General features: G+C 44.8%; 1 protein-coding gene across 1 annotated transcript in view; it reads right to left on the bottom strand.

Annotated features, from left to right (window-relative positions):
- Positions 1 to 12,789, bottom strand: part of LOC139412616 (calmodulin-binding transcription activator 1-like) — a 126,304-nt gene that overhangs the window by 101,033 nt on the left and 12,482 nt on the right. The window contains exons 2-3 of the mRNA XM_071159310.1: positions 11,067 to 11,162; positions 6,868 to 6,971 (exon numbers count right to left, since the gene is read on the bottom strand). Coding sequence (XP_071015411.1) covers positions 6,868 to 6,971; positions 11,067 to 11,162 — 200 coding nt within the window. The remainder of the gene's footprint in view (positions 1 to 6,867; positions 6,972 to 11,066; positions 11,163 to 12,789) is intronic.

The following is a 12,789-nucleotide window of genomic DNA, read 5'->3' on the forward strand; positions in this document are numbered from 1 at the left end:
CCTATCTGTGAGATTCTCTCCAAATCACATTCAGACAGAACCATTTGGAGGAGAGGTATATAATGCTTTGGTGCATCAGTTATGCCTGATTTATACAATGGGTGGGTCTAATCCTGAAAGCTGATAGGTTAAAAGTGCATTCCAGCGGTGTCTTATCCACAAGTTACCACCAGTTAAATCTATGGTGTTAAAATGCCTATTTACTCTGTTCCATCTGACTGCCCAATCCACTGTCTCATCAGCCCAGCCAGGCAAGTTATAAACTTGACCTCCACTATAAAAAGCATCTAGACATTATCTCACATTTCTTTTAGACTAACATTTAGTTTTCAACAGTGGAGATTTGTATAAACTAGTGATGCACCGATATGACATTTTTGGCCGATATCTGATATTTACCTTGACAAAAAAATACGATACCGATAACCAATATTTAACATTTTAGCGGCCTTTTAAGAATTCTAGTACAGTTAAATAGTTAACACACACACATGGAAGCAGCAGTCTAACACACGGCATCTCAGTGCAAGAGTCGTCACTACAGTCCTGGTTTGAATCCAGGCTGTATCACATCTGGCCGTAAAAGGGGGTCCCATAGGGCGGTGCACAATTGGCCCAGCGTCGTCCGGGTTTGGCCGGGGTAGGCCGTCGTTGTAAATAAGAATTTGATCTGAACCGACTTGCCTAGTTAAATAAAGGTTGCACACACACACACACACACACACACACACACACACACACACACACACACACACAGTTATTTTGTTGGCATTTACGTAAGAATAATGAAAATGACTGCAGTTTCTACTGGTCATTGTTTTCAGGCAGGTTATATTGGTGATAGCTAGGTACCAAGCTAAAGCTAGCTACCTCAGAAGTTGCGGTCGAACAAATTATGCTTTATTACCAACGCGGTATTGTAAACACATCGTTCGTGGCCGGTGTTTGCAGAATTTTTTATACAGCTTTGACAGTGCTACTGTATCTTTTTTTTGACACGCAAAGACCCAAACGGCGTTCCATAGTATGTATGTTGTGAAGCTAATAAAAGTGACACTATTAATGTGTAACTCCAGTAGGGCAACATCTGAAAAATAGCACCCTTGGTAGTGTGTACCGGTGCTCAACCAGTCGGTGAAGGCCAACATCACCCACGACAGAGAACGGTTGATTGTCAAGGGCAATGAATTCCATTATCTTGGCGTTAATGGATTTCCCCTTTGAGTTGTCTCGCTGAAATGTTCTTACTCTTCCAAATGACTGCTGGACTTGTTGACTGCTCGATCCACACAGCAGACATTGTGGGCTAGGATATGAATGCTGTGTTGCACGTGTAGTGCAAAATATTACGTGGCGTCATTATGACATGTACCTGTTACATGTTATATAGGTATACACTTCAGCGTTGACATCGGTTTTGCACATTGGTGTTAAACTAGACACCGGCATTTTTAGCTAATATCGGGTGATTCTAATATGTTCACCAATATATTGTGTATCCCTAGTATGAACCTTGCTGTCTGTCTCTTCGACATTTGCAACATTGCTTCAATATTCAAATTCAATCTTGAACTGTCCCACATAGTAATGAACGTGTAGGGGTCGGGAGTCGGGACGAGAGAGAAAGGCAGGCAGCGTTTTTAATGAAAATATGTCTGAATATGTTGGTAGCCCTTTGTAGAAAAGTGATAATGCCCTCGAAGCCGGTGTTTGGAAGTGTCACATCTTCTCCTGCTCCTCCTCTCCGGCGTACTGACCACATGTCCTGGGATTCATCATTGCACACACCTGGCACTCATCATCACACAAACATGTTAATCATTATGATTCACACCTGGACTTCATTGCCTTCATCATTTCCTCCCCTTTATATGTCATTCCCTTATGTTTTCTCACCAGTTGGTATTGTTCTTGTTTACCGGGTGTAGCCTTATGGAATTGTCTCGTTACTGGTTTTGTTGTTTTATTAAACATTTTACCTGCACCTGCTTCCCGACTCACAGTTCTGTTATTACAGGAAGATATATTGGCACGGTTTGCCGGCCTGAGACGAACAATACCTGTGCCAATATATCCTCCAAACACCGGCTTCTCGGGCATTATCACTTAAATGACATACACAATCACAAACACACACATAAACACACATTCTCTCTCCATGTCTCTCTCTCCCCCAAACACAGAAACAGGAGTATGCCTATAAAGGACAAAGGGGTGACAGAACGTATTCAGGAAACTTTAGGCCTCTGATGAAACAGATGAGCTTTGAAGGAATCCTCCCAGGGACACCCAACCTTCCCCTGAACTGAGCCTTCACTCCATCATCAAACACACACAGAAGGAAAAAGAGACAATGAGAGAGGAGAGGGTCTGTCTTCACGCATACTCTCGACTCTGTGTTTCCTACACAACGATCTCAGCACTGAAAGATCACAAACTGCTCTCAATTCGGGAACCACATACACACATGCAGGCACACATACAGACACACACACTTGATTCCAGTGAGTGCTCTGTTCTGTAGGCTGCAGATATGCTGTTTGTCCTTCACTGAGACAGATCGCATGGAAAATGTAATGAATTGCCTCAGAGGAGAAACCACAAACCAAATAAGCTTTACATCACATAGTAATGAATGTACATCTCCTAGATCAGGTATTCCCAAACTGGGGTACTGGGGTACACGCAATGCCGTTGGGGGTACGCCACATAAAAATGTGATTCACATCAAAAGATATATAGATCTTTTTTTGACACTTTTCTTCACATTTTCAAACAGTCCATTTAGTAAGGCCTGTGTCCATAGAGACACATACCAGCTCTACTGGTAGTACTGCTACTACCAGCAATACTACACCTTCAACTGTCGACACAAGTTGTTCTGCTTCCACGAGCACACCCAATGCTAGCATCAGTAATTCTACATTTGTTGTTAGCAGAGCTAGCACAGACACTGACAGTTGTGAATCTGATGCAGCCGAAGAGCTACTGCCCCTTTACCTGGGAAAGCAATGAACAACAGACAGGGACGTTGGACCATCGAAGAGGCGTAAATATGATGAGAACTACATTTATTTGGGGTTCACTTATATTGGGAGGAGTGCCTATCCTCAGCCACAGTGTGCTATACAGTTGGAAGTCGGAAGTTTACAGTTTTTCACAATTCCTGACATTTAAACCTAGTAAACATGTCCTGTTTTAGGTCAGTTAGGATCACCACTTTATTATAAGAATGTGAAATGTCAGAATAATAGTAGAGAGAATGATTTATTTCAGCTTTTATTTCTTTTATCACATTTCCAGTGGGTCAGAAGTTTACATACACTCAATTAGTATTTGGTAGCATTGCCTTTAAATTGTTTAACTTGGGTCAAACCTTTCAGGTAGCCTACCACAAGCTTCCCACAATAAGTTGGGTGAATTTTGGCCCATTCCTCTTGACAATGCTGGTGTAACTGAGTCAGGTTTGTAGGCCTCCTTGCTCACACACGCTTTTTCAGTTCTGCCCACCAATTTTCTATGGGATTGAGGTCAGGGCTTTGTGATGGCCACTCCAATACCTTGACTTTGTTGTCCTTAAGCCATTTTGCCACAACTTTGGAAGTATGCTTGGGGTTATTGTCCATTTGGAAGACCCATTTGCGACCAAGCTTTAACTTCCTGACTGATGTCTTGAGATGTTGCTTCAATATATCCACATAATTTCCCCTCCTTATGATGCCATCTATTTTGTGAAGTGCACCAGTCCCTCCTGCAGCAAAGCATCCCCACAATATGATGCTACCACCCCTGTGCTTCATGGTTGGGATGGTGTTCTTCGGCTTGCAAGCCTTCCCCTTTTTCCTCCAAACACAACGATGGTCATTATCAGACCAGAGGACATTTCTCCAAAAAGTACGATCTTTGTCCCCATGTGCAGTTGCAAACCGTAGTCTGGCTTTTCTTTGGCGGTTTTGGATCAGTGGCTTCTTCCTTGCTGAGCGGTTATGTCATCAGGTTATGTCGATATAGGACTCGTTTTACTGTGGATATAGATCCTTTTGTACCTATTTCCTCCAGCATCTTCACAAGGTCCTTTGCTGTTGTTCTGGGATTGATTTGCACTTTTTGCACCAAAGTACGTTCAGCTCTAGGAGACAGAACGCGTCTCCTCCCTGAGCGGTATGACGGCTGCGTAGTCCAATGGTGTTTATACTTGCTTACTATTGTTTGTACAGATGAACGTGGTACCTTCAGGCATTCGGAAATTGTTCCCAAGGATGAACCAGACTCGTAATTGTCTGGAATTTTCCAAGCGGTTTAAAGACACAGTCAACTTAGTGTATGTAAACTTCTGACCCACTGGAATTGTTATACAGTGAATTACAAGTGAAATAATCTGTCTGTAAACAATTGTTGGAGAAATTACTTCAAAGTAAATGCCCTAACCGACTTGCCAAAACTATAGTTTGTTAACAAGAACTTTGTGGAGTGGTTGAAAAACAAGTTTTAATGACTTCAACCTAAGCGTATGTAAACTTCCGACTTCTACTGTATGTGCAAAAGTACTATCTCACAACTCGATGAAACCTTCACTCTTGTGCAGACATTTAGAAACAAAACATGGCAAATTTAAAAATAAGCCACAGGAGTTTTTTGATCGAGAATTAAGACAATTTTTGAGTAGTAAGACATATAAAAGCAACAGATACCATCAATAAGAATGGGCTAGAAGCGTCTTATATGGTGAGCTACCGAGTGGCTAGAACAGGCAAGACCCATACTATTGTGGAGGACTTCATTCTTCCTGCTGCCACTGATATGGCTGGGACAATGTTGGAGGAAAAGGACAAAAAAAAAATATACAGACAATGCCCTCATCAAACAACACTGTTTCACGACGCATCACTGACATGGCAGGAGATGTTTTGAAGCAATTACTGCTTTGCATACAAGCTAGTGAATTGGATGTGTTACAATTGGATGAGTCAACATGCACAGCTCCTGGTATTACGTTTATGGGGGGTCAATTAAAGAAGACATCCTCTTCTGCAAACCACTGGAAACCAGGACAACAGGATAGGATATTTTTAAAGTACTGGACAACTTTGTGACATCAAATGGACTTTGGTGGTCAAGATGTGTTGGTATCTGTACTGATGGCGCAAAAGCCATGACAGGGAGACATAATAGAGTGGCAACGTGTGTGCAAGCAGTTGCTCCCGAAGCCACTTGGGTAGACTGCAGCATCCAGCAAGAGGCTCTTGCTGCCAAGGGAATGCCTGACAGCTTGAAAGGCATTTTGGACACTACAGTGAAAATGGTTAACTTTGTTAAAGCAAGGCCCCTGAACTCTTGTGTATTTTCTGCACTATGCAATGATATGGGCAGCGACCATGTAATGCTTTAACAACATACAGAAAGAAGTGCGCTGTTTATCAAGGGGCAAAGTATTGACATGTTTTTTTAAATTGAGAGACGAGCTTAAAGTTTTCACTTGCCTGACCGCTTGCATGATGACGAGTTTCTCACAGGACTGGCCTATCTGGGTGATGTTTTTTCTCGACTGAATGATCTGAATCTAGGATTACAGGGACTCTCCACAACTATAGTCAAAGTGCGGAACAAAATTGAGGCTATGATTAAGAAGTTGTAGCTCTTCTCTGTCTGCATTAACAAGGACAACACACAGGTCTTTCCATCATTGTATGATTCTTTGTGTGCAAATGAACAAGCTTACGGACAATGTCAAATGTGATATTGCGAAACACCTGAGTGAGTTAGGTGCTCAATTACGCAGGTACTTTCCCGAAAAACATAACAGAAACAACTGGATTCGTTATCCCTTTCATGCCCTGCCTTCAGTCCACTTACCGATATCTGAACAAGAGAGCCTCATTGAAATTGCAACAAGCGGTTCGTGAAAATTGAATTTACTCAGAAGCCAGTGACATATTTTTGGATTGGGCTGCGCTCAGAGTATCCTGCTTTGGCAAATCACAATGTTAAGACTTTCTCCGATACAACCCAACTTTTTAAAATGTAACTAGGCAAGTCAGATAAGAACACATTCTTATTTACAATGACAGCCTAACCCGGACGACACTGGGCCAATTGTGCGCCGCCCTATGGGACTCCCAATCAAGGCCAGATGTGATGCAGCCTGGATTCAAACCAGGTACTGCAGTGATGCGTCTCGTACTGAGATGCAGTGTCTTAGACCACTGTACCACTCGAGGCCAAACATTGCAGACTTATGTGCATCCTTTCCAGCACACCCTTCTCATTAACCTGCGGTGAGATATTCACAATTTTCCATGAACAAATAAGGTTTTATACGTAAGATGGCTAAATAAAGAGCAAAATGATTGATTATTATAATATTATTATTTGTGCCCTGGTCCTATATGAGCTCTTTGTCACTTCCCCACGAGCCGGGTTGTGACAAAAAACACTCATTCTAATGTTTAATAAATGTATTGTGTAGTGTGTGTGGCAGGCTTACAATGATGGTAAAAATCAACATTTGAGAGTGTGCTGACCCTGGTGCTAGAGGGGGTACGCAGCTGGAGGTTGAATGTTTGAAGGGGTACGGGACTATAAAAAGTTTGGGAACCACTGTCCTAAATCAATAACACACACGCCTCAGTCTCTATCCACAATCAAAACAGAAATAACAGCAAACCAAACCAAGTTGGCCCAGCACAATAGTTTTCTTCAGAACTACACATGTGGAAACCCATCCACTGGAATAGTAAAGGAAGATGCTGACCTATGGAAAAGGCTAGAGGTCACCACACTAAAACACTGCTACACAGAGGCCCTAATCCATCCATGTCCGTGGACAAGGCGCAACCTATGATTGGGTCCTCCTAAGTGCTCTCTCACCTCATTGGTGTTCCAGCGGTGGCGCTCCTTGGGCAGAGAGGAACATTTGGGCAAACACTCCAACAGCTTCTTAGGTAGGTAGATCTTCAACTGGCCAGGCTCACCTAGAGAGACAGAGAGACAGACAGAGAGACAGACAGAGAGACAGACAGAGAGACAGACAGACGGGTTATTGACTGAGTTTGAGTGAAGGACCTCTGTTTACCCCAGGAGACGTGAGACTCCTGAACATGCTCATGCACACACGCTGACACAACGTGTGTATGTGTGTGAGAGAGAGGAGGGGGGGGGGGGTATAGATAGATAGTGATAGAGACAGTGAGAGTGTGTTCAGGCACGTATGCTCACCCTAATCAATTATGCATTTATTAATAGAAGCCCTGAGAAGACAGAATTTCAAACAGCTGAATGGCGCTGGCTTAGGTAAAGCCTAATTTCTTATTTAGCAGCACTCCGGACTCACTGCTATGAATGCCAATCAGTGTTTAAATCCTCTCCTCCACACACACACACATATCCCGCCCAGTGTCCCCGATGTTCCGACCACTGATCAGAGGAATTCTCATCAGGGCCCTGCCTTTGAAATGCACTAGAAAACCCACATGAAACCGGCGATCAAACACACCCACCATATGCATGCAAGCACACACACTCATACATCTCATGGCCGTGGTTGTGTGCGTGTGGACCACCTAAGTTTATATCTCCCTTGGGACTTTCCAGAACGATCCTACCACCAACAAATTCCCATGGCAACACACTTCCATCTGAACAGCATCTTTACAGGTACCTATATAGGAATCAAATATGCTACAAATGAAAGTCCAGCACACTGCACATTCCCCATCCATTAGTTGATTAATATTTTACCTTCCAAAACTGTCATTTCCACATGTATTACTGAAAAAACCCAATACCCCTGTGAGGCTATCAGTTAATTATAAAACTTTCCAGAGTAAAGAACTCTCAAATGCAACTCTTACAGCAGCATACCACCCTCATCCCTCCCACTGCTGGCTTGTCTCTAAGCAGGGTTGGTCCTGGTCAGTCCCTGGGTGGGAGACCAGATGCCGCTGGAAGTGGTGTTACAGGACCAGTAGGAGGCACTCTTTTCTCTGGTCAAAAAAGTATCCCAGGGCAGTGATTGGGGACATTGCCCTGTGTAGGGTGCTGTCTTTTGGATGGGACGTTCAGCGGTGTCCTGACTCTCTGTGGTCACTAAAGATCCCATGGCACTTATTGTAAGAGTAAATAAATACAAATATTTCTCCCAGTACTGAGGAGAAATGTCATATTTCTCCCCTTTTCTAAATAAAATGAATGTGAAAGAAAGGCTCATTGCACGGAAACTAGATAGAGGGAGATAGAGGGGAAGGAAGAAGAGAAAGGGGGAGATATAGGGGAGAGAGGGAAGTAGGAGAGGAGGAGAAGAGTTTGGGGTAGATGTGCGTTCAAAAAGAGGCAGAGAAATGGGGAAGGAAGGAAAAGACAGGGAGAGAGGAGATTAAGAAGAAGGGGGATGAGGAGAGGGATAGAGGGATGGGTGTGCATGCTAATTCATGATTCTGCTGATAAACCTTTCCTCAAGTCATCCTCAGCTGGGGTGCCACAACAGAGAGAATGCTGGGATGTGAGGAATTGTTGGTATGATCGATTAATCAACAAAACAATTCAAGAAAATGAATCACTCATCCTCCATGCCCAAGCCTTCCCCTCTGATTCTCAAACCAACAACCTTAGCCTCCCTTTCTGCTCCTCCCCCTGTCCCTCACCATTCCTCTTTCCCCCCCAGTCCCTCCCCCGCTCCATCTGTCCCTGACCTCTCTCTCTCTGTCTCTCCTGTCCCTGTCTGTCTCTCTGTCATTGTCTGTCTCTCTGTCGCTCCTGTCCCTGTCTGTCTCTCTGTCCTCTCCTGTCTCTGTCTCGCTGTCCTCTCATGTCCCTGGGCTCTGGGGTGTCTATGTCTCTGTCTCTCTGTCCTCTCCTGTCATTGTCTCTCTGACCTCTCCTGTCTCTCTGTCCTCTCCTGTCTCTGTCTCTCTGTCCTCTCCTGTCATTGTCTCTCTGTCCTCTCCTGTCTCTCTGTCCTCTCCTGTCTCTGTCGCTCTGTCCTCTCTTGTCTCTGTTGCTCTGTCCTGTCGCTCTGTCTTCTCCTGTCTCTGTCTCTCTCTCCTCTCCTGTCTCTGTCGCTCTGTCCTCTCTTGTCTCTGTCGCTCTGTCCTCTCCTGTCTCTGTCGCTCTGTCCTCTCTTGTCTCTGTCGCCCTGTCCTCTCCTGTCTCTGTCGCTCTGTCCTCTCCTGTCTCTGTCGCTCTGTCCTCTCCTGTCTCTGTCGCTCTGTCCTCTCCTGTTATTGTCACCCTGTCCTCTCCTGTTATTGTCACTCTGTCCTCTCCTGTCTCTCTGTCCTCTCCTGTCTCTGTCACTCTGTCCTCTCCTGTCTCTGTCGCTCTGTCCTCCTGTTATTGTCACCCTGTCACCCTGTCCTCAACCTGTCTCTGCCGCTCTGTCCTTTCCTGTCTCTGGCGCTCTGTCCTCTCCTGTCTCTGTCGCTCTGTCCTCTCCTGTCTCTGTCGCTCTGTCCTCTCCTGTCTCTGTCGCTCTGTCCTCTCCTGTCTCTGTCGCTCTGTCCTCACCTGTCTCTGTCCTCTCCTGTCTCTGTCGCTCTTTCCTCTCCTGTCTCTGTCGCTCTGTCCTCTCCTGTCTCTGTCGCTCTGTCCTCTCCTGTCTCTGTCGCTCTGTCCTCTCCTGTCTCTGTCGCTCTGTCCTCTCCTGTCTCTGTCGCTCTGTCCTCTCCTGTCTCTGTCGCTCTGTCCTCTCCTGTCTCTGTCGCTCTGTCCTCTCCTGTCTCTGTCGCTCTGTCCTCTCCTGTCTCTGTCGCTCTGTCCTCTCCTGTCTCTGTCACTCTGTCCTCTTCTGCATCTGTGTCTCTGTCCTCTCCTGCATCTGTGTCTCTGTCCTCTCCTGTCTCTGTGTCTCTGTCCTCTCCTGTCTCTGTCCTCTCCTGTCTCTGTCCTCTCCTGTCTCTGTCCTCTCCTGTCTCTGTCACTCTGTCCTCTCCTGTCTCTGTCCTCTCCTGTCCTCTCCTGTCTCTGTCCTCTCCTGTCTCTGTCCTCTCCTGCCTCTGTCCTCTCCTGTCTCTGTTGCTCTGTCCTCTCCTGTCTCTGTCCTCTCCTGTCCCTGTTGTATCTGAGGACAGATCAGGAGAGCAGACAAGGAGAGTACAAACACACAGTACAAATCAATAACCTCCCCACAGAAAAAAAGGTTTCTGGGCCTCCTCTCAAACACACACTAGGATGGCTGTCCTGTTCGAGGATCAATAACCAATCAAAGCACTCATCACCTTTATAGCTCCCCTTAACACTACAGATATTCCCGGCCCTCACCCCGTGTGTGTACACACACACACACACACACACTCAGCCACTCTCTCTCTCTCTCTCTCTCTCTTTCTCTCTCTCTCTCTCTCACACACAAACATGCAGACACACAAATAGACATACACTCACACACCAAACTAGAACAAGAACTAGAAACACACAAAAAAATCCTTTGATCGCCCTGTCTCTCTCTCATACATCTCAGTTAAAGCCAGCTCTTTCTTAACCAGCCACGGTCTGTTTCTCCCAGCACCAGTAACACTGATCCATGCCGTATGGATAGATAGTGCTCTGTGCATTGATTAGGCATGACAATGAGCTTCTGCTCCTAAAATAAGCTCTGTGTGTGTGTGAGTGCGCACACACACACTGCTCTGCGTCTGCACGCATGAATAAACATGATCTGTAACAGAGCTGAATGAGAATGAGACTCACTTTAGAGTGTGTGTGTGTGTGAGTGTGTGCATGTGTGTATTATCTGTAGCAGAGTAATCTCAGTTAACCCAGAACTAAAATCTCTGATAATTTGGTCAGATGCTTGATTAGGATCTGGGAGTGACGAAAACACAAGACCCAGAACTAATGCTGCTTGTTATCTCATGCATCCCATAGGATAGTGACAGATTCTACAGTACCAGTTACGTTTATGTACAGTATATCTGTCCACAAGAGGTTCATAACAGAGCTGATGAGAATAAGGCCTCGGCTGCCACCTTGTTTAGCCAGAAGGCTTTTCAACACACAGTCACCTCGTCCTACAAAAAGCAGCACAAGTCTGTTGAGTCCTGTGATGCGATGTTTGAGTGTGTTTGCCTTACCGTTGGTGTCTGTGTCATCACTCTTGGGAGGGGCATGTCCTGTGTATCCCACGGCAATTCTAATCATCCGCTCTGGATTCCTTATCCTTTTCAACCCTACAGAGAGAGAGGGAGAGAGAGAAAAAGAGAGAGGGAGGGAGAGAGAGAGAGAGAGAGATGGGATAGAGAGTAGAGAAGAGAAGAAAGAATAAGAAATTGGGCAGAATATTCCTATTATTACAAACTCCATCCATACTAGAGGCGTGACCATTGGCTTCAACAACTTCTACTTCTGCTTTGTTTTCATCTCTTAATTTCCCTGTTTCCCTGGTCACTGTTGCTATGATACAGACTTACTACAGTAAGAAGTGGTCATATTATGGTCGAGTCAGTGACATCCATTCTTCCATTCAAACAGTAAAAGCAGCCATCTTCTAATCTATAGCTTGATCTACACTGAGTGTACAAAACATTAGGAACCTGCTCTTTCCATGACATAGACTGACCAGGTGAATCCAGGTGAAAGCTATAATCCCTTATTGATGTCACCTGTTAAATCCATTTCAATCAGTGTAGATGAAGGGGAGAATTGAGACATGGATTGTGTATGTGTGCCATTCAGAGTGTGAATGGGCAAGACAAAAGATTGAAGTGCCTTTGAACTGGGTATGGTAGTAGGTGCCAGGCGCACCAGTTTGAGTGTGTAAAGAACTGCAATGCTGCTGGGTTTTTCACACTCAACAGTTTCCTGTGTGTATCAAGAATGGTCCACCACCCAAAGGACATCCAGCCAACTTGACACAACTGTAGGAAGCATTGGAGTCAACTTGGGCCAGCATCTCTGTGGAACGCTTTCAACACCTTGTACTCCATGCCTGACAAATTGAGGCTATTCTGAGGGTTAAAGGGGAGGTGCAACTCAATATTAGGAACGTTTTCCCAATGTTTTGTACACCCAGTGTATACTGCAGTAGCATCCTCGCTTTACATAAGTCAGATAGTAGAGCTACAAGACATCGCTAGTGGCTGTCAGGCATCCAAGGATAAGCCTGCCTGTGTGTGTGTGTGTGTGTGTGTGTGTGTGTGTGTGTGTGTGTGTGTGTGTGTGTGTGTGTAGCGAGGTGGTGGTACTCCATGTTTATGTGCCTGTGGGCTCCTCCTCTCTGATCTGCTGGAGTTTCTCTACGCAACGGGACTCTCAACCCACGGCCTCCATAAAGCCTGAAGCTATGTATGCTACGTATGTTTGTGAGTGTGTCTGTCTGCATTTACGTTTGTCCCCTTCTATGTGTGTGTGTTGTGTCTGTGTGTTTGTCTGTCTGCCTGTCCTACAATTAGGCTTCTAATTGATGTATCCTGAATAAATACACAAAAGGTAGAAATATGTAATATCCTTCTTTTGTCTATTATTGGGTGTTATTCTACAGACTGGTTATTATTGTAGTGAGCTCTGTCCCTAAATAAGACCACATTTGGTTGGTCCAGACCAGGCCAAATCTGAAACAATCATAGAGTTTGGACATCACAGAACAGCACAGTAGAGCAAAGTGCAGTAGATTACACTAAAGTAGATATGTTCAGTTAACCACTTAAGAATTCAGAGACAAACTAACTAATTGGTAGGTCTACCACTATTTGTTACTTCTGTGAACTTTTATACATTTTTCCTCCTCATGAGTGAGAGGAATTAGAAAATATCTGAAAGATATGTGGGTTTTTGGTAACAGAATCACAAGACAACATA

This window comes from Oncorhynchus clarkii, chromosome 7 (genome assembly GCF_045791955.1).
Source record: "Oncorhynchus clarkii lewisi isolate Uvic-CL-2024 chromosome 7, UVic_Ocla_1.0, whole genome shotgun sequence".
Taxonomy (NCBI): domain Eukaryota; kingdom Metazoa; phylum Chordata; class Actinopteri; order Salmoniformes; family Salmonidae; genus Oncorhynchus; species Oncorhynchus clarkii.